Source organism: Saccostrea echinata, unplaced genomic scaffold (assembly GCF_033153115.1).
Source record: "Saccostrea echinata isolate AGI-Se365-2 ecotype Australia unplaced genomic scaffold, CSIRO_AGI_Sech_v1 ptg000014l, whole genome shotgun sequence".
NCBI lineage: Eukaryota > Metazoa > Mollusca > Bivalvia > Ostreida > Ostreidae > Saccostrea > Saccostrea echinata.
In genome coordinates, this window is record NW_026889763.1 from 20,474,501 (window position 1) to 20,494,895 (window position 20,395).

Genomic DNA, 20,395 nt, shown 5'->3' on the forward strand with positions numbered 1-20,395 from the left:
TGTGAATTTCATGGCCCCAGGGTCAGGGGTTCTGGTGTTAGGGCGGGGCTCTATTGATTATATAGTGAAAATGCAATGATTCTTTGAAAATCTTCTTCTCTGCTACTGGAGATTATTTAAACAAACTAAGTGCATGATTATGATAGATAAGGATGCCTCTTCCAAAATTTTTAAATATATGGCCTCAGTTTTTGGGGTTCTTGAGGGGGGGGGGGGGGGCTCTATTGATTATATAGTGAAAAAGCATTAATTCTATTAATTAATCATTAATTAATCCTGTCGGCTCCTTAGTGTTGAGCTGATAAATAAATTGCTTAGCTATGATGAAAATGGGAGCTTCGAACAGAATTTTTAAATCTTGTGGTCCTAGGGTCAGGGGTTCTGGCATAACGAGGGGACGGGGGGGGGGGCTTTTGATAATATAGTGGAAAAGTGTTAATTCTTTGAAGTCCATAGTAATGATGATGAGGGTAACTCTTCCAAATTTGTAAATTTCTTGACTCTTGGTCTTGGGTTCTGGTGTTAGGGCAAGGCTTTGTTGAATCTGTAGTGAAAATGCATTGTACCTGTGAAATTCTTCTCTGCTTCTGGGCATATCGGAAGCAAACTGAGTAAAAGTTTAAATGATATGAGTAAGCGTATTTCTACCAGATTTTTAAACATCTGGACCATTCGTCTAAGCATTCTGGTCCTGGGCAGGGCTCTATTAATTTGTATTCTATTGAGAGAAGTTATTCCCCTTTTCCATTCACCTTTGATAATTAATCACTGTAAATAATGTATTTGAAAGGTTAATAGAATAAAATAATTATGCAAGAATGTTTATCGTATAATTAAAAAAGTACTTTCTTAGTTTTAATAATCAGGTAGACCTGTAAGTAATAGATAAATAAAAATGAGACAAAAATAACTTATCTTATTAAAAGTTCTTTAAAGATCATAAGAGAGGTCAATACTAGAGGTCTTAATATGGGTTAAAAATAGTACAGAAGAACTAATAGTTTGTTAATAGTCTGCATGGTGATAGTGTTAAGTGGGGGACAGATTAGAACTCAATTTCTGAGTTGATAGTGAATACTAGACTAATTATTTTGTTGATCCTGATCTTCCTACTTCTCTTGTTTTTGTTCCTCTGCTCTGCCTCTGGGTATTAAGTAATCAAAGTAAGCATGCTAACTGTATAGTTATGATTAGCAGTGGTGCCTCTTTCAAAATTGTGAATTATATGGCCTCTGGTTTAAAATACAAACCAAATTCAATTGTTGGAAAGTTGTTACACGTTACTCAGGTGACCTATAAGGCCCGTGGGCCTCTTGTTTTTTAATCTAAGCACTTGTGTTCCTGAGGAAATTCCTGGAAAACTAAAGCATCACAATAACTGAATATATGGTTTCAAATTACAAGGCAGTGTATATGTATAGTTTGTTTTATATATATATATATATATATACATATATATATATATATATATATATATATATATATATATATATATATATATATATATATATATATATATATATATATATATATATATATATATATGCAGTTAGAAAGCTCAAGGAAAAGTAACATCATGCATTTTTAGGCCACCTGAGTCACTCAGGTGACCTATTGCTATCTGTTTTCGTCCGTCGTCGTCCGTCGTGTGTTAACATTTGAACATTTTCAGCTTCTTCTCTGAAACCGCTCAACCAATTTCAACCAGTTTTGGCATATGGCATCAATGGGTGAAGGGGAAACAAAATTTGTGAATTTCATGGTCCCTGCCCCCTGGGGCCTGAGGGGTGGGGCCAAAACCACTTAAATTAGTGCAATCTTTAAAAATCTTCTTCTTTACTCCTGGACATCAAGCAGTCAAACTGTTGGCATGATTGTAATAAGCAATGAGCCCTCTACCAAAATTGTGAAATTCATGGCCCCAGGGTCAGGGGTTCTGGTGCTAGGGTGGGGCTCTAATGATTATATAGTAAAAATGCATTAATTTTTGAAAATCTTCTCCTCTGCTCCTGGGTATTAAGCTGATAAACTATGTACATAGTAATGATGAGGAAGGGTGCCTCTTCCAAATTTGTGAATTTCACAGCCCCAGGGTCAGGGGTTCTGGTGTTAAGGCGGGGCTCTATTGATTATATAGTGAAAATGCATTAATTCTTTAAAAATCTTCTCCTCTGCTCCTGGGTGTTAAACCAATGAACTATGCACATAGTTATGATTAGGAATAGTGCCTCTTCCAAAATTGTGAATTTCACGGCCCCTGGGTCAGGGGTTCTGGTGTTAGGGTGGGGCTTTAATGATTATATATAGTGAAAATGCATTAAATCTTGAAGATCTTCTCCTCTGCTCCTGGGTATAATGCCAATGATCTAATTACATAGTTATGATGAGCAATGGTGCTTCTTCAAGAATTAAGAATTTTAAGGCCCCTGGGTCAGGAATTCTGGTGTTAGGGCAGAGCTCTATTGATTATATAGTGAAAATGCATAAATTCTTTGAAAATCTTCTCCTCTGATCCTGGGAATTATGCTGATGATCTAAGTACATAGTTATAATGAGGAATGGTGCCTCTTCCAAAATGATGAATTTTATAGCCCCTTGGTCAGGGGTACCATGGGGGGGGGGGGGGAAGCTCAATGATCATATACTGGAAATGAATTAATGCTTTGAAATCTGCTGTTTTAATCAACCATTTATGATGAGCAAAGGTGCCTTTTTGAAAATTGTGAAATATGTGGCCCCAGGGTCAGTGGTTCCTGTGGGGTGGGGCACTACTGGTTATTTAGTGGAAATGCATTTTTCTTTGTTCCTCTGATCTGCCTCTGGGTATTAAGTAATCAAAGTAAGCATGCTAAATATATTGTTATGATTAGCAGTGGTGCCTCTTTCAGAATTGTGAATTTCATGGCCTCTGGTTTAAAACATGAAACCAAATTCAATTGTTGGAAAGTTGTTGCATAATACTCAGGTGACCTATAAGACCCGTGGGCCTCTTGTTGTATTGTTGTCCTCTGCTCTCATCCATAGTTAAATGATATCAAACATCTATGTTTGAAATTATCAAAAAGTATGAAAAAGAGCAGTAAAACATAGAGACTTGAGCAAGTCTATTGAAATCCCTCTGCAGTATAAAAATCATAGCAGCAATTGTCAATCAATGAGAAATGTCAACTTTCTTCCTTGAAATATATTATAATGACCTTTCTCTATCATTTGGTTGCATTAAAACCTACAATTGCTTTAACATTTGAGTGAACGACTTTATAAAAATGAATAAAATTATTACTTTTTAATACTTTGTTTTCATAGTAACGTATGTAAACTCGATTTCCAAACATGTTCATCATGCAATAAAGACATCAAGCTTTCAACTTTTGGAAACAGTCATTGTAACTTGTCATCATTACAACAAACATAAACCATGGGACTCTGAACAGTGACATGTTCAAAAATGCCTTTTTTCAAATTTGAGTGTATGTTGCCATGGAAACCATGACACATAGCAACCATTTTTTGTTTTATTTGATTTTTTTGTATTGATCAATAACTTTTATAAGAGAGTTTGAAGGAATATAATTCTGAGACTAAGCTTTCCACAGCTCCTCAATCCCCAATGAATATCCTGCTTCTAAATGTTATGTTTATGGAAAATTATATCCTGGCAAAAAAAGAACTTGAGTCATTACTGAAGGATATGTTGATCAAATTAAACATGTATCTATGAAATTGTAATGTTTACAACTTTTCTCTGAAAAATGTTTCTAATTGTTACACCTTTGATGTTAAAATAAGTTAAACAGAACAAGCTTATAAAAGAAGTCATACAAAAAAAGACACTGTAAATCATTTTTATTTGCAAGACAATCTGCTAGCTAAAAAATTTCATTCTCACAAATATGTGTTTATTTAAGGTTATATATACATATAACTTGTTTATAAAATATATACCACATAAATATCTTCTGGTATAAATATTGTGACCTGTAGTATCAAAGTGCTTATATGTAGATTATGACTTGAAATGACTAGAGTTTTCTGATTATGTAACTATCTAAATATTACAGGATAGTGATGCAGATGTCACAGATAGTAAAAAAAGAGAATTTGCTCTCCTTTATTTTTCCCCATCAGAAGATTGTAAATTGGGTTGTTTTAGCACCATTTCTGATTTATTTCTGAAATAATATATTTTGATAGTTTTATGGGTTTTTTTTCTTTTTTTAGGTAAATGAGATTCTGCTTTAAATATCAAAACATTAAAACTATTCACAAAATACAAAATACATGCATTATAAAAATTACGCAATATTTTCCTAAGAAAAAACCATTACAAATGTATTTTTAAACAGAACCTGTGTTGATTTTGCACTTGAAAAGCAGATTTCTAATAGATGTTTCATTTTTTACAGATAAATTTTATCAGCTTATCACACAAAACAAAAACTAATACCCAGTAATTCAGATCTTTTACATACATGTTCACATGAAACAGACATAACAGACAAACTAACAATGTGTTGTGTTCTAATAATATCAGCTTATACATTTGTACAATGTAGTATACTGATTAATAATATCACATATATCTACTGTTGTCTATTTCCAACATCCAGCACCATCCTCTAAGCATGTACATTACTGAATATTTTATATAAAAGTCTTTGTGAATTTTTCGTAGATCTACACCAGACACCATCCTGTATTTGTGTACATTACTGTTTATTTTTTCATAGATCTATACCAGAAACCATCAGCTGTTGTTGCGAGTTCCGTGCTGAAAAAAAAGGAGAATGAAAAATCTTCTTTTTTTTTCAAAGAAATCTCTGTTAATTTAATTTAAACAATATTTTATTATGCATAATCATAATAGGATTGGACAGCAGGCACTGCCTACATAAGTCCTCTCCATGAAATCTCTGTTATCTTTAGTATATGAAAGGAAATATTTCAACTTTTTGCATTTATTTTCAAACTACTCATAAAAATAAATGAAAAAATATTAATTAGAATTTTTTAGAAGTGTCCACTTTAAATATAATATGACTAAATTCCTACAATCCCAGTAACTTTGTTATATCATTTTATCATATGAATATTTGAGAATCAGTAACTTATATTGTACAAGTACATTGTCTGTAGAATTGTAATACCAGCATTACATTAAGACTAGAATCTCTGTTGCTCTGTAACATTAGTGTAATACAGTCAAACCTCGTTATCTCGAACTCAATGGGACCGACAAAAAACTTTGAGATATCCAAGGATTCAAGATATCCAGGGTAAAATCACTTTGACATATCCATGGTATTCGAGATATCCATGTTCTAGATACCGAAGTTCAACTGTATGATGAACAATTATATCACAATAACCTCCGTAACTTTTTTAATTCTGTACAACATATAATGACATTGTCACAATCTTGGTACAGTGCTAATCCAGTGTAATGTTAATACATTTCTTCAGTCACTGTACGGTGTTCCAATAACTTTACTGTATTTTTTTTTTCAGGCCACAGACCAGTTGTGAATTCTTTTTCTTAGATTACTAAGCTTACTGACCTTCAAAGTAAGTTGTGTCCTCGTCTCCCTCAGGCTGGGGGACAAAGGGGGGTTCTACCTCCAGGAGGTTCTCCCAATCCACAGAGTCAAAGAAGGCCAGCTTCCTCACCTCTATAATGGACGCAAAAATTACTGATCAATCCATAATGACACATTCAGCAAATCTAATGTACACTTTACCCATGGTACATATATAAGTATTCCAGTGCATCTTAAACAATAAAGTGTATTTCTTTGGTTGTTAGTGTGGGGAATAATATTGCAGCTTTTGCAGAAAAAATGCATAACCCTCAGCAGGTTATGATATGTAACATAACTCTCATAAGCAGGTGATGTTATGTAACATATCTTGTGAGTGGGTTATGTAAACTTTTCTGCAAAAGCTGCAACATTACCCCCCACACTTACAACAAAAGAAATACTTTTTATTGTTTATGTCTATATAAATAATCATATAAAGCAGGATTAAGTATGGTAAATATTGTATTATTATTATGTACGTCATCGTATGTTTCATAGATGTAAAAGTCACTGCTAAAGAAATCTATTGAGGTACTGTAAACCAACTATTATTCGCGTCATCTTTTATTCGCGAATCGTCAGTTTGAAATCAATCCCCGACAATTAATTTTCGTGACTGAGTTAACATTCTCTACAAATACAAAGCAAAATAATTGGTTCGCGGCGATAAATATTCGAGAGTTAAAGTAGGTCGTGAAACTCGCAAAAATTTCTCGCACACGAATAAAAGTTGGTTTACAGTAATCATTCACATTGGGGTAATTTTGCAGCAGTTAAAAAGTTTACACTTATGTTAGTTTGTTCTACAGTATAGTATCTTTTTTAAAACATGAGGTATTTTTCATCAATCTGCTGATCTTATACCCCTTTGGGTTTAGTGTTACCAACAGGTACTTACCCAGGATTTTGGGGGGGGGGGGGGGGGGGGGGGGTCTTAAAATCAAGGACCTGAACCTTTCAATTTGAGAAAAAAGCAACATTTGGTTGAAATTGGAAAATATCATATTTAACATTTTTCTAAATAAATTCAAGTAGGAGGTTGGTTGTTTTTTTTTTTCATTTGCAAGGTATTAATTGACATATTTTACATTCAGTTAATCAGTTTTTGGAGCATGCCTTTTAGATTTTTTTTAACACCATTTCTGATATACATGTTACTGAGTTCAGTCATTTTTTTAAACCATATTTGTTTGTTTTGATTATCTATTGGATTTTTTTTATGAAATTGGGAAAATCACATACTTTTTACCAATGGGAATTGGGCAGAATACAGGTCCCCAGTGATCTCTAAAAAAAACCCCCTGTTACCTCTATCTTTGGGTCTTTCTTTAGGTTCCATTGTCAGCAGTGCATCAATGGCTGACTTGGCATTCTCAGATAATGGTTCTTCATCCTCCCCAGGCCAAGGAATATCTAAAATTTATTACATCTCTTTTAGAGGTCAATATAAAGGAATATCTACATCTCTGTTAGAGGTCAATACAAAAGAATATCTACAATATATACATCTCTGTTAGACGTCACTACAAAGGAATATCTACAATACGTTGTATATACATCCCTGTTAGAGGTCAATACAAAGGAATGTCTAAAATATATACATCTCTGTTAGAAGTCAATACAAAGGAATATCTACAATATACATCTCTGTTAGAGGTCAATCTAAAGGAATATCTACAGTATATACATCCCTGTTAGAGGTCAATACAAAGGAATATCTACAATATATTCATCTCTGTTAGAGGTCAATACAAAGGAATATCTACAATACATTGTATATACATCCCTGTTAGAGGTCAATACAAAGGAATGTCTACAATATTTACATCCCTGTTAGAGGTCAATATAAAGGAATATCTACAATATATACATCTCTGTTAAAGGTCAATATAAAGGAATATCTGCAATATATACATCTCTGTTAGAGGTCAATACAAAGGAATATCTACAGTATATACATCTCTGTTAGAGGTCAATACAAAGGAATATCTACAATATATATATCTCTGTTAGAGGTCAATACAAAGGAATATCTACAAAATAAATATCTCTGTTAGAGGTCAATACAAAGGAATATCTACAATATATACATCTCTTTTAGAGGTCAATACAAAGGAATATCTACAATATATATATATATCTCTGTTATAGGTCAATCTAAAGGAATATCTACAATATATACATCACTGTTAGAGGTCAATCTAAAGGAATATCTACAGTATATACTGGTACATCTCTGTTAGAGGTCAATCCAAAGGAATATCTACAACATATACATCTCTTTTAGAGGTCAATACAAAGGAATATCTACAATATATCTCTGTTATAGGTCAATCTAAAGGAATATCTACAATATATACATCACTGTTAGAGATCAATACAAAGGAATATCTACAGTATATACTGGTACATCTCTGTTAGAGGTCAATCCAAAGGAATATCTACAGTATATACATCCCTGTTAGAGGTCAATCTAACGGAATAGTACAGTATATACATCCCTGTTAGAGGTCAATACAAAGGAATATCTATAATATATACATCCCTGTTATAGGTCAATCTAAAGGAATATCTACAATATATACATCACTGTTAGAGGTCAATACAAAGGAATATCTACAGTATATACATCTCTGTTAGAGGTCAATACAAAGGAATATCTACAGTATATACATCCCTGTTAGAGGTCAATACAAAGGAATATCTACAGTATATACATCCCTGTTAGAGGTCAATATAAAGGAATATCTACAATATATTCATCTCTGTTAGAGGTCAATACAAAGGAATATCTACAATATATACATCTCTGTTAGAGGTCAATACAATAGGCATGTACCGTGGATCACTAAATTTTCGTGACACCTTATTATTGCAAGATAGTCATTTATCCTTAACTATTGAGACAATATTTTCATGAATTGCTGTTGTTGCTGTATATAATCTTTAGGAATACTAATATACGTGAGAATGAAATTTTCGCGACCACACTGTCTCGCGTAATTATGCAAAAATAAATTTCTTGTGAATAAAAAGTGATTTACAGTATTAAGTGACATCATAATTATAAACTCCAAAGAAAGAAATTAACTTAATGATATGACATGCTTTGATCTTGTTAAGACAGACCTCTATTGAGGATGTTCTGGAACACCAGCTCTGGGGTCTGATCATTGAATGGAGGGACACCGGTCAGGAATTCAAACAGACAGACACCCAATGCCCACCAATCTACTGCCTCGTCTTTCAAAGAGAGAATGGAATTGGTTAATCAACATCAAATATGACATTCTGCTGTTCAAAGAATAGTAATAAAGAACACAATTCTACTCTCCTACTTTTTTAACTATGCTAGATTATTTGGTCTTTTGTTTTCTTATTTCTTTCATTGCTTCTTATAATATATGACATTCTAAAAAAATTATTCTTCAAGGCATCCAGAAAAACACAGAATGTTTGTTCTTCCAAGAATACATAGAGTCAACATGCTATACTTTACCATGCTTTTTACGGAGTAGTATTTCTGGGGCCAAATAATCTGGTGTCCCTAGAATGCGGTCTTCTTCATCTACTGGAGCTGGGCCTCGTCTAACACTTCGCGGCGTTTTAAAAGGTGTCTTTCTGGTGGCTGGAGTCCTTGGACCTGCAGGAGTCCCCATGATCTGGTGAGCAGGGGAGTTTGAGATAAAGGGTGTTTGTACCATCTGCCTAGCAGGGGTCTTAGGTATGAATGGTGTCCCTGGGTGGCGACTTATTTTCATGGCTGACATTGGAGTACATGGGGTCTGGAACTCTCCTCTCTGTGAAGGAAAATTTCTCACTTTATCTTAAAGATATTCTAACAGTTGATGAGAATAATAATAAATTATTCTTGAATGAGTGTTTCTGTTCTGATTGTGCATTCCTACTGATCTTTGCGATCAAAAAATCATTGGAAAAAAAAACATTTTTTTTTTTTAAAAAAATGAAAATTATGCACTGATATTACTGAGTACATATCAAATGAGGACAACTTGAATTTACTGAGAAAATGATTACTAACGGTTTTAACAAACATTTGGTTGAAAATAGCTGAAGCTTAATTATTTAATTTTAAAAAATGGAACATTTTCCGTAATTGGCCACTCATGTGGAATTATGTTTAAAAATTCACATAAATGACTTAAATGACATAAATGTATCAATACATCATATGTTTGAAATTCACTGTGTCATTTTTCACTAGCTTTTAAGTGAATAAACGAGAAGTCTATGAGTTACAACTCTAAACTTGACAGCTGACAAACCTTGCGTTGCCTTGGTTCTGGTGTGGCTGGTACAGGGGCCAGGGACGAGGGTAGACTGTCCACTGACGTCTGGGACAGAAATCGGAAGTGGACCTCCTTAGTTGTCACTCTCTCCTGTAACAAGTTCATACCACAAAGTTATCAATGGAATAAAGATTACTAATGAAAAAACATGAAACAGAAAAAATGAATGATAAGCCTCTCATTGCCTCTGAATTCAGGGTGAAAAGAAATTATTTTGCTTGTAATTTTTGAAAAACCAAATACAAATATAGGAAGCAGAGCATTTCTTTTATACACATACATCCTAACTGAGAAGAATTTCTTAGTTTTATAATAATGAATATTGATTTGACCTCCCTGACTTTTCCTTTGACCTCATTGGCCTCTGGAGAGCTGTCGCTGAGGTCACTGGAGTTGAACTGATGAATCCCAGACATGACTAGCGATGATTCCTCTGCTGTCTTAACCTGTTTAAGGGAGGAAACCAGTTTTTCAGAGGAAATGAATCCATTTTCAAGGGAGGTAACATATGTCTCCTCTCCACTTGTGAATTTTAAAACTTTTACAGTACTTCTGTTTGTGTGATCATTCTGTGTATTACCAGGGGTATGTAATTCAGGAGATAAGATTTTCTGATTATTTTCATCTCTGTGATTACAGTTGTGACTTAGACTCCCTGATTTTTTCCTACTGAAGTCACCAGCTCCCTCCATCTGCTGCCGTTTGAGTCGATGTTCATCCCCAAACAGATTTAGAACCTTGATGTCTTGTGTCAGTCCAGAATTATGGGGATAAATCTGTTTAAGTGCAGGACTCGTGTCCATCAGACAAAATTTCCTTTTCCGATCTGGATTTTTCTTCATGGAGTTTATCTCAATATCTGTCTCCTCGTCTGAGTGGTAGCTATAGGATCCACTCCCCGACATTTCAGCCCCCCTCCTCTCTACATTTAGTTCTCTTTTCTTTTTGGTAGAGTTCCTTGGTTGCATTTTAACATGCAGATCCTGTCCCTCTGTTGGATACTTAGTTGAGGAGTTACCCCTTGATCTTGTATCAGATTCTACACTGTCTTCCTCATCACTGTCCTCCGAGTACGATCCGTACCGCATGGAGCGTAGATTCCGTGCTGCGTACGAGTTCCAGACAGACTCGTCCGTCCGATGCATCTGAGGCGTATCATCCAGAATACTCTCCTGTCGTGATGGAACCTTCAAATGACTGTTACAACAGTTGCCATGACAACCAGCCTGTCCTTCTCCACAATGGTTTGTTAAGGAATCACCATGGCAACTGTGATGTCCTGACTGACAAGGGTCAAACACAGAGTCACCACTCTTTGCAGACACAGAGAGTTCCACACTTGAATTAAACACACTCTCTTCACAAGACATTATGGAGGAACCTTTATTTTCCTCAATAGCCGACAGTTTCAGCATGGGCAGGGAATGGCTTTGACTGTGGTAACTAGACAGTCGAGTAGACTCGATGTGGAGGTGGCTGGACTCACTCAGGTTAGAGTGACTCCAGTTGAGGGAGTCCTGGAGGGTGGGGGTCAGGCTTTTGATGGGTGGGGTAACCCTAGCCATGGTGCTTTGGCTGACCACTCTGTCCCGTAGTGACATTGGTTTGGCCGAAGACTGACATAATGGTGAATTGAGGGATTTAATGGAACCAAACGACTTTGGTGACCCACTCTCCTCCAACAAGGAGCTCAGTTTGTGTTTCTTTATGGAACGAAGATTCTGAAGTCAGAAAAAGAATATGTCTAATTCAAGTCACTACATAGTGCATCAATTCACTATAAGATAGTGTAGTTTGAAACTATTTCAGTGAGATCTACATCTACATCTACATAGTACAGCGTTCCATCAAACCTGATGATTATACGCTGGCCCTGCGCAAACGGACCTCTAAATTTTAATTTAAAAAGTATAAGTAAACTAAGTGCCATAGAAAGTATAAATAAACTAAGTGTTATGGAAAACAATTTACATTGTGCATGAGATGAAAAGAATCGTCAAATAATTTATTTGTCTGTGCAGAATCCAGCTTAAGATTGTTTTAAACATAAATAAACAAATCAAAATCAGAGATAATTCATAAGTATACAAGGACAAGTTTACTATTGATACAGTAATAACTGTATTTACAGTGTCCATTTAATAGAGGTCGGATTTCCAACTTTGACCTTTCCATTGAGATTTGACACTTACTAGTGATGGGAATTGGTAAGAATTTCATAATCGATGATCGGGTTACTGTAACCAACTAATCAACGATTATAATCGGACAGTTACAGTGTCTATCAATTTAGTTAATTAAATGGTAAGAATGGGTAAATGACTACTTTCTGCATATGTATTTGTTGTTTATTTTGCAGAAAAAGAATAAATGGATATCATCTGAATGTTTTATTGAGTGTGTATCTGTTGTAGAACCAAGTAAAAAATTAAAGTCATGCAAAAACTGTTAACTTTGCCTATCAACATGATCAAGAACTCCTTCATCAAATACACAGTTAGATAATCACCGATTTGATACCTATAAAAATGTTTCGTTTGCCTAAAAATCTACTTTCTTATTTCCCCTTAAATAAACAATCTTTTACATTTCTGTACCCTGAAAACACATCAAAAAACAGCCATGGGAAATGGTTTCTATAGGAATAAATTTAATGCCGACCCTATAGGCTTCTGACTTTTGTTCTCCCAAACAATTTCCTTCATCAATCCATAGACAATGATCAGATAGACCATAATCTGACCAAAAAAGAAATGTTTTAAAGTACAAGTAAATCTAAAGTCCATATGTTTGTACAACTACAACAGTTATATGTTTATTACTTACAAATCCTAGGTTACTTTTGAGTGACAATATCTGACCAGGTGTCCTCAAATTACCAGCCATTTTACTGTAGGGGAGGGGGGTTGTGTGTGTTTCTGGTGGGCCATTTCCTGTAAATAAAACATCCATATATATCTATACATATTTTATTGTAGGGGAGGGGGTGGTGTGTGTTACTGGTGAGCCATTTCCTATAAATAGAACATCCATATATATCTTATACACATTTTACTGTAGGGGAGGGGGGTTGTGTGTGTTTCTGGTAAGCCATTTCCTATAAATAGAACATCTATATTTATATACATGATCTTAGCTATAACTACCCAGTATATCTATATACATGTACTATTTAGTTTCTTCAAGTTCAGCAATGATCTCAAAATTCTGTGCCAATAAATTGCTACAAAATGGTTATTTGAAAATATAACTACAAATTCCAAAACTAACTTTTCACTGGTTAATAAATGCTGAGAGCATATTTCAGTTGAGGGATCCCAAAAAGTGTTTTTGCAATTCATCGTTTCAAAAAAATATAAAAAGATACAAAATCTCTAGCAAAGATATGTTAATGTAACATCAGAAAAGCCACAGAAAGACTGAATGAATGGTTGGGAATGTATACATGTATCCACTGAGCTGTTCAAAATGTAAATTCTATCAATGTTGGGCATTTGAATCGTATTGTATATATATAATATATTCTTTTGTCTTGGGAGATAATGAGAAATACCACTAGAATTTCTAGGGATACTTAGACAAGTTTCCAAAGTGTTAAAATAAACTAGAACCAGCCAACTGAATTTTAAAGTTAAATACACATTGTGATTTTTTAAAATAAAAACTATTTATCTTTGAAATCAATAAAAATTTGAAATGATCAGTGACGCTTCTGCTATAGAACACTAGTGTGAATAAGGAAATAAAATAACAGATGACCCCCTCTCTCCATACTTACCGTCATCCAAGTTAATCTTAGAGAGTCCAAAATCTGTCAGCTTCAGGTGCCCCTTACTGGTGATCAACATGTTGTCAGGCTTCAGATCCCTGTTAATTATACCAAAATACTAACTAAATAAAGACTAGCACAAATATACATAACCATATTGTTAAATATTAATACGCTTTGAAAGAATAATTTAATTTCTAATAGCAGCATTCTCTGAATTTTTATTGTGGGGATAACTCTGCAGATAACTTCAAAACAAATAATTCACACAGCTGAGATAAATGCAGCACCTGTGAATAACTCTCACACCTGTAAAGAACTCAAGTACCTACACCTTTGCATAACTCTTACACCTGTGGACAACTCAAATACCAGCTGGAAATGCAGACACCAGTCTTTATCTGCAGTCAATTCAAACACCTGTGTATAACTCACACCTCTGTAGATAACTCACATGCTTGTAAATTATACACCTTTGGATAACTCACTTACAGATAACTCAAACACTTATAGATCATTTACACACTTGTAAATCAGTTAGGCCTAGATAAATAAATTGTGTGTTTCCGGTTCCCCGTCTGACCCTAAAATATATGAGCCGACCCTAAAAAATTTATTCGCAGATATCTTTCCAGGAGTAAACTATTCCAGTTTCACTATTAAAAATCCTAATCTCCATCACTTTCGTGATTCAGAAAATGCATATTATATACACATTAATCAAAAATGTTTTGACAGCGATTTCCCTTGCCAATAAAATATTTAAATAAAATAAAATGTTTTCCCTACCTATCTACCCTATTTTTTCTCAGGTTGGAATAGGAAACACACTATTTATTTATCTTGGCCTTATATACATGTGTATGATTCCATGAGAATGTAGATATTGTAGTTATATACCTGTGTATGATTCCATGAGAATGTAGATATTGTAGTATAATTCACACAACTGAAGATAAATGCAGCACCTGTGAATAACTCTCACACCTGTAAAGAACTCAAATACCTACACCTTTGCATACCTCTCACACCTGTGGACAACTCAAATACCAGCTGGAAATGCAGACATGAGTCTTTAATTTATTTAACACATTTGCAGTAAATTCAAACACCTGTATATAATTCACACATCTGTAGATAACTCACATGCTTGTAAATTGATATACACCTTTGGATAACTAACTTACAGATAACTCAAACACTTTTAGGTCATTTACACACTTGCAAATCATTTACATACCTGTGTATGATTCCATGGGAATGTAGATATTGCAGAGCCAGGGTAACCTCTGCCGCATAAATCCGAGACATTTCTTCATCAAAATAACCATAGACTGCCAACAGACTCTTAACATCGCCACCAATTAAATACTCCATTATCTGTTAGTACATCATTAAATTAATAAAAAATAGATCAAATTTTTAACAAAGAAACTTTTATCCTGATACATATGTAACATCATTCACATTTTGAAACAGTTCAGTTTAGGAAATGTGAAACATATTTTCAAGAATCTATAAAACAAATAAAGACCTGATATGAATACATATAGAACATTTATTAGTTTCCTTATTATACAACTTACACTCCTACCCTCTAGTTCCTTCAGTATTAATATCAGTCCCTAGTATGTACATGTGTTACTCACTTTTAACACATTAAACATTCCAAAGTACATATGTGAATATCTTATACTTCATAAATAAATATCATGTTTGTGAGAAATTCCTAGACATGATAAGATGAAATAAGATAAAGAAAACTGTGACATGCATACTGTCACACATACATGTACATGTATTAATATTTACCAGGAAAATGTTGTTCTGAGACTGCAGGGAATAGTAAAGATGTACAATAAATGGACTGTTGGATAAGGCCAAGGCATCTCTCTCTGTTAACACTGAAATATAACACAATATAACAATGAATGGACTGTTGGATAAAGCTAAGGCATCTCTCTGCTAACACTGAAATACAAAACAATATAACAATGAATGGACTATTGGATAAAGCTAAGGCATCTCTCTCTGTTAACACTGAAATACAACACAATATAACAATAAATGGACTGTTGGATAAGGCCAAGGCATCTCTCTCTGTTAACACTGAAATACAACACAATATAACAATGAATGGACTGTTGGATAAAGCCAAGGCATCTCTCTCTGTTAACACTGAAATACAACACAATATAACAATGAATGGACTATTGGATAAAGCTAAGGCATCTCTCTGCTAACACTGAAATACAAAACAATATAACAATGAATGGACTATTGGATAAAGCTAAGGCATCTCTCTCTCTGTTAACACTGAAATATAACACAATATACTGTAAAAGTGAAATATATTGCGGTGTATTTAATTTCACTATGTTCGCAATAAAAGAATTTGCCGCAAAAATTAAGCCATTGTGAATATCGTTGACAAATCAATGTAGCATTCAACTATTCATACACTTTTAAATCCTGTCTTTATATTTTGTGATGGTAAAATAGAATATTCATTGAAATTATTAATAACAAGGCGGCAAAAGTTAGTTAGTGGGTATGTTTATATTAAATAATTTCCCGTGATTTATTTTAAATAATAATAAAATTGCAAATAAATAGTAAAGAGAAATTCAGTGACCGTGAAATTAAAACCATCGTGAAATGTATCAACATAGGAAATCGTGAAATATTAGATATGTGAAATTAAAGACGTTTACAGAATACAATTTGCACAAGTTAAAATAATGTATGCAAACTTATTTTAATTTACATCTATGGAGAATTCATTGAATATAGTGGCAACCTTGATCTCTGAAGATTTCAAAATCGGGTTTAAAAATATTTGCTATCATTGCTTGCACGTTTACGGCAATTCAATTTGAAAATCAGTTTCAATAAATATCAATTTAAAATCAGAAAGTCTAACTTGAATATTTATAAATGTATCATTGACAATGATAACTTTTATAATGACCTGATAAAAAATCAACATGCCTAAATTGTTAATTTTTTAATCTTGGTCCAGATTTGAATGTTAAAGACAATGTTGGGCTTTGTCATATACCCAATGGCTGTGAAAGTTGTGACTTGTGAAGCTTGTTTTAGTTTTTGATGTATCATCATGATCATAATTGCAAAGACACTGAACTCGAGGATATAAGATATGTAGCCAGGAACATTAGACTAGTGGGATTTATTTGTGTAATAAATATTGATGACCAGTGCCTGTACTCCATCGTCACAAACCATGGCCAAAATGTATGATCCTCTCCTATCCCATACTGATAGGAAAGAGCCTGACCATGGCTTGAGACGATGCTTGTACCTGTAGATAAATACTACCAAACAGAAAGATATTCCAAGTACATGATGCAACATGACTTATTAGTTTTACTGGGATCATTACAATGACAAAGCCTTCATTGAAGTGAGGTACTTATTATAAACTAATACATCAGTTACACAGCTATCCTTAAGTATGTTTTATTTTTCTCCGCAGTCTATAAATTCTTTACCTTGGCTCACCAGATTCTTGTTAACCATGTCGGACTTCTTCATCACTTTGATGGCATATTTCTTGTCGTCTTGATTTTTCTTGTGTCCAAGAAACACTTTCCTTGTAAAAGAAAAAAAATGTCTCTTTATTTAAAACAAAGGGAAACTTTAATGTTATCTATTTATCCATGTTATCTGTTAGCAAGTAAATTCTGTCCATTAAAAACAATAAATAATGTATGTTACATACATTGTTATCTCTTCCTGCTTATCACGCATAGTATTACAGACATATTCATGTACATGCAGATGTAGTTTACTTAATATTCAAAATTGATGAATGCATATTATAAACATGATAAACTTAGAAACAACATTGTGAAGTTGAGGTGAAATGAAATTATAAGGGAATACACCGAGTGAAATACTTTTTGAATCCCTTAATTCTTACCCAAAGGCACCTCTGCTGATAGGCTTCAGAAAAACGAAATCTTCAATTGATGTAGGCTAAAAATAAAAATACATTGTTTTAAACATATTTTTCACTTTCGCGAAACTCTTATTACCATGATTACAAAATTGTGGACTTTCAAAGACAGAAATGTAGATTCACTGTTTATTTAAGATTAGAAAAAGAACCTTTATTCACAAAAGGTCAGAATTTCAGATAAGAAATCCCTAAAAACTAGGTTTGAATTAGCTGCAGAACTGTAGCTCTCTGCTTGAGAAAATTCGGACAGATAAAGCAGAGAGCTACAGATCCAAGCGTTGTAAAAACCTTCGCTCGGTTCGGCTATTATTTCTTGTATTTTATGCTTTCCCCCGCTTTAAGAATGGTATCAGATAATTTGCAATATATTTTACTCCTATTCTTAATACTTTATTTACCTTTCAACGGTCCCAAACAGCCCTTTATGGTTTTGGAATGTCGATTTAAAAAATTCCCATTCCGTCGACGTCCACTGTCCATGTTGGTATCATCCTATTAAAGTATCACGCCCGAGCTTTATTTATCTAATTTTTTTAAATACATACATTGTCTTCTTTATAGTCAATATATATGATATCTGAAATTTTTATCTACATTTTCTCGGCAAGTGTATGTTCCTTGAAAGTCTTTTTTTTTTCTCACGACCCCCAACATAGACGTCGACTGATTGGGAATTTTTTAAATCCACATTCCAAAACCATAAAGGACTGTTTGGGACCATTGAAAGGTAAATAAAGTATTAAGAATAGGAGTAAAATATATTGCAAATTATCTGATACCATTCCTAAAGCGGGGGAAAGCACAAAATACAAGAAATAATAGCCGAACCGAGCAACAAAAAAGCGGCGGCGTAAATCGAAGATTTTTACAATGCTTGGATCTGTAGCTCTCTGCTTTATCTGTCCGAATTTTCTCAAGCAGAGAGCTACAGTTCTGCAGCTAGGTTTGAATTTAAATATCCACATCTTAAATTTAAAGAACAAGTTTTATCAACTTTTAGTGAGGTTAATTTTTCTATACTTAAATACCTCTGCAAATTCCAGGAGGGGAAGGGGGGTCCGGTCACCGTCCGAACACCCCCCCCCCTCTCTAGATCCGAGCATGAATCAACTATCATGACTATAATAAAACATCCAAGACTAGAGCATAGGCCTTCCCTAGCTTAATTGTTGAAGAAATATATATTTTCTATGCTATAAACATATGTAAATATAATTTTCTTTAACAATATTATTATTAAGCTGGGGAATGCCAATGGCCTAAAGCTGTGTCTTTAATACCCAAAACACTTCCATCGTGATTCGACTACTGTAAAAAGTCATTTCCCAACTAACCTTATCTGGAAAACTTCCACGTTCTTTTCTCTCTGTGTCATCCATGTTCACATCTATTTAGTAATTGTCTACATGATGTTTTATTTATGATTCTTCAAAGGTTGCTTCCGAGTTTTCGTATTTGGTGGCATAATTCATACAAAATTTACCTCCGTTAACAGGAGAGTCAGAACCAACGGTTTCAAGTTAAAATGACTCCTGTATGGTTAGAACCGGCGTATAAGCAACCCCAAACCTAATTTGATTACGGTATTAGAATTTTTCAAAAATATCGTATTTCTATGTTCCAAAAGTACATTTATTCAGCTAATACTTTTGCCGATGCAACTTCGAGATCACAAAATTTTCCAAATTGATGAATGCAAATTCATAGTAACTAATAATTTAATTAATTCCGCTTATACGTAGGGGCTCGATTTCAGAACGGTGTATATATTTTGTGCATTGTGTCGAGAAAAAAATCGCAGAAATTCGCAGATTTAAAAAAAATCGTATTTTTGTACATAAAAAGAGAATTTTTCTCAGATTTTTGTACATGTTAGATTTTAATTTATTTAAAAAATAAATACAAAAAACAAATAAAACCAAAAAACAAATAAAACCAAAAAACAAACAAACAAAAACATTCTAGGGCCGTACGAATCTAGAAAGATTCTTAATGCAATATGAATAAAATTCATGTGAAAGCATTGATATTTTTGAAATATAAAATTTGAAAGCAATCAGAGATTTTTACGGATTTTCAATTTGAATTTATATAGTTCTGTTTTTTTTAAAAATTGACTATCAATTTACGTTAATTACATGTTACATGTATAAGGACAGAGTTATCATTAATGTTAATGGAATTTAGAGATTAGTCTTATTCAGCATTATCAATTTAAGTTCCCTTACACGAGAGGTAAGAGAAGAAACTTCTATTAGTAAAAAAGAATATGCTCACATCCCTCTAAACTGCCTTTGCACTTTTCATAAGGGAAACGCTATTTGAATATAATTCACACGAAATTAAGACATAATTGTATACTTAATTATGATTTATATGGAAGGAATATAATAGATTCACCTAATAATTATTGTTCATGCAGACATATTGAAGATGTATATCATTTCTTTTTTGAATGTAAGAAATATGAACAGCCAAGAAATGGCCTATTAAGAAACATTCTACAATATAACCATTTGACAATAGTCAATGCTCATCTTTTATTATTCGCAAATGATTCCTTGTCTGCTGACGTAAAAAATAAAATATCTCACTTTGTTCAAAAGTTTATTCGAGATTCGGGTAGATTTTTATCTTCATTTTTGTTCTATGTTTATCATAGATTTACAACTTTGAACCTTTATAATGGGAGAAGTTTATTTACTTATTTAATATGATGATGATGTTTATTATTATTATTTTGGCAAGCATGGTT

At 33.5% G+C, this 20,395-nt stretch overlaps 1 protein-coding gene across 1 annotated transcript; it reads right to left on the bottom strand.

Annotated features, from left to right (window-relative positions):
- Positions 1 to 4,303: 4,303 nt before the first annotated feature.
- Positions 4,304 to 19,099, bottom strand: LOC133186910 (serine/threonine-protein kinase greatwall-like). Its single transcript, XM_061322293.1, has 14 exons — positions 18,975 to 19,099; positions 17,602 to 17,657; positions 17,171 to 17,271; positions 15,471 to 15,562; positions 14,899 to 15,038; positions 13,668 to 13,756; positions 12,716 to 12,822; positions 10,231 to 11,610; positions 9,866 to 9,979; positions 9,079 to 9,379; positions 8,709 to 8,822; positions 6,888 to 6,992; positions 5,559 to 5,669; positions 4,304 to 4,771 (listed from the first exon to the last, which is right to left on the bottom strand). Exons 1-14 carry the CDS (start codon positions 19,017 to 19,019, stop codon positions 4,725 to 4,727), a joined length of 2,802 nt encoding a protein of 933 aa, XP_061178277.1. The 5' UTR covers positions 19,020 to 19,099; the 3' UTR covers positions 4,304 to 4,724.
- Between the last annotated feature and the right edge of the window lie 1,296 nt (positions 19,100 to 20,395).

Bases quoted from the DNA above. Each gene is read 5' to 3' on its own strand.
- LOC133186910 (XM_061322293.1), bottom strand. From the start codon at position 19,019: ATGGATGACACAGAGAGAAAAGAACGTGGAAGTTTTCCAGATAAG. The intron at 11,611-12,715 runs GTAAGTAATAAA...TTCTGACTTCAG, and splicing joins TCAAAAGTAACCTAGGATTT to AATCTTCGTTCCATAAAGAA. The intron at 9,380-9,865 runs GTTTGTCAGCTG...TTTCCTTCACAG, and splicing joins CAGAACCAAGGCAACGCAAG to AGAGGAGAGTTCCAGACCCC.